This window comes from Salvia miltiorrhiza, chromosome 5, assembly GCF_028751815.1.
Source record: "Salvia miltiorrhiza cultivar Shanhuang (shh) chromosome 5, IMPLAD_Smil_shh, whole genome shotgun sequence".
NCBI lineage: Eukaryota > Viridiplantae > Streptophyta > Magnoliopsida > Lamiales > Lamiaceae > Salvia > Salvia miltiorrhiza.
In genome coordinates, this window is record NC_080391.1 from 49604326 (window position 1) to 49607265 (window position 2940).

At 48.5% G+C, this 2940-nt stretch overlaps 1 protein-coding gene across 1 annotated transcript; it reads left to right on the top strand.

The window, feature by feature from the left end:
- Positions 1-488: 488 nt before the first annotated feature.
- LOC131026072 (early nodulin-like protein 18) lies at positions 489-914 on the top strand. Its single transcript, XM_057955846.1, has one exon. The coding sequence runs from the start codon at positions 489-491 to the stop codon at positions 912-914; it is 426 nt and encodes a 141-aa protein (XP_057811829.1).
- The last annotated feature ends 2026 nt before the right edge of the window (positions 915-2940 follow it).

The window sequence follows — 2940 nt, forward strand, 5'->3', positions numbered from 1 at the left end:
GGGGAAGAACTGGATCTCGACCCAGCCACAAACATCCTGGGTTGATTGAAAGGTATCACGTCATGCTCGGGACAATAAATAGAGCACTGGCCAGGAGGTAACCTGGTGTTTTCGTTTTGTTTATTTCTTTTAGTTTGTTTCATTTTTCTTTTTGTTTTCCTAGAAACCAGGTTATGCCCACAGCAATGGGCGAGTATGAGTTTCCCGCCTTCGCGGAAGTTTGAATTTGTCTTTGCAGAAATAGGGGAAGCAGTTATGGCCACAAGCAGTACAAAGTAGGGAGCATTAATCCAAGGGCAGAAGGGGGCTCTCAGGCAGAATGCGGCTGAAACCGCCTGACGCACGTCACATCAAGTGACAGTTGTCAGGCCTAGCCTCCAAAAACCCTAAAACCTCTACCCACGACGTCACTACCCTAACTATCCAACTTCCCATAATCACCACCCCCTTTCTCGGCCTTTAGCATACAAAACCACCACCCAGCCACCATGGTCTCCACCAGACCCAAAAACAAACTCCGAGGCATACCCCAAGGCACAGAGATCGATCTTACCGGAGAAAGCCCCACACCACCGAAACCCAAAGCTTCGAAAAAAACCCCACGTCGGAAACCACTCCCAATGGAAACCACACCAACCCCTTCATCCAAAACCCTGCCGCAAGCCGAGAGCCCCTCGCCGGTGGATGAAAATGTCATCGAGCAACTCACGGCGGAGATAGACATCCCCACACTCGGCATTGGCGACCAGCATGCAACTGAAGGAGAAGGCAAGGCTACCCCGAAAATGGCGAAGAAAGGCGAGGAAGAGCCATCTAAGAAGAAGCAGACCCCCACCGCTCCGAAGAGGAAGAAGCTGGCGGCCGAGAAATCGACCACGCCGGCCGAAGAATCATCCAATGAGAGGGTTCAGTGATGCAAGAGGAGCAGGGGGAGTCTGGCGAAGAGCAAGAGGAAACTCCGGCGAAAAGGAGGAGGAAAGTGATGGCTCCGACCCCGATCCGAATGATCAAGGGAGAACCGTCGTCAGCACCGAGAAGCAGGAAGAAGACAGTGAAAGGGATCGCTGTGCCCAAGATCCCGGATATGGACGCACTGGAGCCTTTGGGCATAGTGGACAAAGTGAAGGAATACTTCGAAAACATTGGCTGGAAGGCGTTTCTAAAGTGGCCAGGGCACGCATATGAGGAGGTGGTCCGGGAAGCTTTCGACTCAATGCAAGTGGAAATCAACCCAGCCTGCGGACCTCTGGGCATGAGCTTCTCCATGAAGGGAGAAACCAGGGATATGTCTGTGAATGAGCTCAACCTCAATCTGGGAATGGTGAAGCTGAAGGACCTGCAGAAGAAGGAGTACAAGGACGCAAAGAGGGGAATTCCCACCTTCACTGCACAGGAGTGGGACGTCATGTAGGCAGAGATCGGCGATGGAGGACAGTTCAGGACCCAAAAGGTCAAAGGGCATAGGATTCGCGACTCAGCCCTGAGGGTTTGCCACCGCATCATCTCGTATTCTCTCTTTGGCAAAATTGACAGCGGGAATGCTATGTCCAAAAAGGATCTCTACATCCTTTGGGCAATGCATAGCGGGGTGAAGCTCAACTTTGGAGCTTTACTGATCGAGCACATCGACTCCATCATCAGCAAGCCTAATCAGAGGCTCTCCTGCATCCAGTTCACCACAGCATTTGCCCAGGTGAATGAGATTGAGATCGAGGAGGGAAACACCAAGATTGAGGCGGAGAAGCTACATCGAAGCCTTGATCCGCATGAAGGATGTCAGGATAGACCGTGGTGTGCCCAAATTTACCAACCCAGACGAGAGGGAAGTTTCAGCGGCCGAAGGCCAAAGCCCTGCTGTGGGCAAATGAAAAGAAAATGTGGAGGAGTCAGAGTCAGAGGAAGAAGGAAGTCAGCTGGACAGGATTGAGTCCATGATCGTGGAGACCCAGGTTGCACTGGCAGCAACCCAAAAGGCCCTTTTGGCCTTCTTCAAGCACCAAGGGTTCAGGTACCCACCTGCACCTGCCCCTTGAATTTCACCCTCCATAGGTTTTTAGTTCTTGTTTTGTTTTGTTTTGTTTTGTTGTGTCTTTTATGTGTTTATTCTGTTTGTTTGTCGAGTCTGTCTGGCCAAAGCTGCGGGAAGGGTAACCTTCTGCCTGCACCGGTGTTTTGCCCAAAAGGGCAACACACTTGGTGCAGGCACCCAAAGCAATGGCCATTTTTCTGTGTCTTTTGTTGTTTGCTTTTCTCGTTTGTTTTGTTTTTGTTTGTTATTTTCCTTGACCCCCTCCACACACCTACTTTGCTCAAAGCAAAGTGTGTGTGGGGGGGGGGCCAAGGCTGTTTTTGTTGTTGCACTGGGTAATCCTTGTTCTCGCACCCTTTGCCTTAAGGCAAAGTGTGTGAATGGGAGGGAAGACCCAGTCTCTTTTTAATGTTTTAGAGTTTGGTGTCAAGCATGCTGTATAATCAAGGTTACTCAGTTTTGATGATTAAAGAGTTCAATTTTGTAAGTAGGAGTCTACAAGCTTTGTGCCGTATGTAGTTGAGGACGATGGATGGGAATTTGGGCATACCATGTGAGGATTTGAGCTTTGATATATGATGTTTTATGCCCATAACAGTTCTTTCTTTCATTGTGTGAATATTGACATCTTGATTTAGGGTAATGCTAGAACTTGCCTTGATTCTTAGTCGAACCCTGTGTCCATAAATAAAAAGAAAGAGAAAGAAAGAGAAAAAAAAGAAAAAAAAAAGTGGAAGAATAAAGGGAAGAATGTGCTAAGGCCCGCAAGAATAGGCAAGGGTTTTAAAAAAATCTGGGAAGTCATATGCCCAGAATGAAGTTCAGAATGACCTTAGCCTCGAACCAAAAAATTTTCACCTTATGCCTTAAGCCACATTACAACCAATGAAAGACCTAATGAGATGCACCTA

Excerpts from the sequence above, each read along its gene's own strand:
- LOC131026072 (XM_057955846.1), top strand. The coding sequence starts at position 489 with ATGGTCTCCACCAGACCCAAAAACAAACTCCGAGGCATACCCCAAGGC.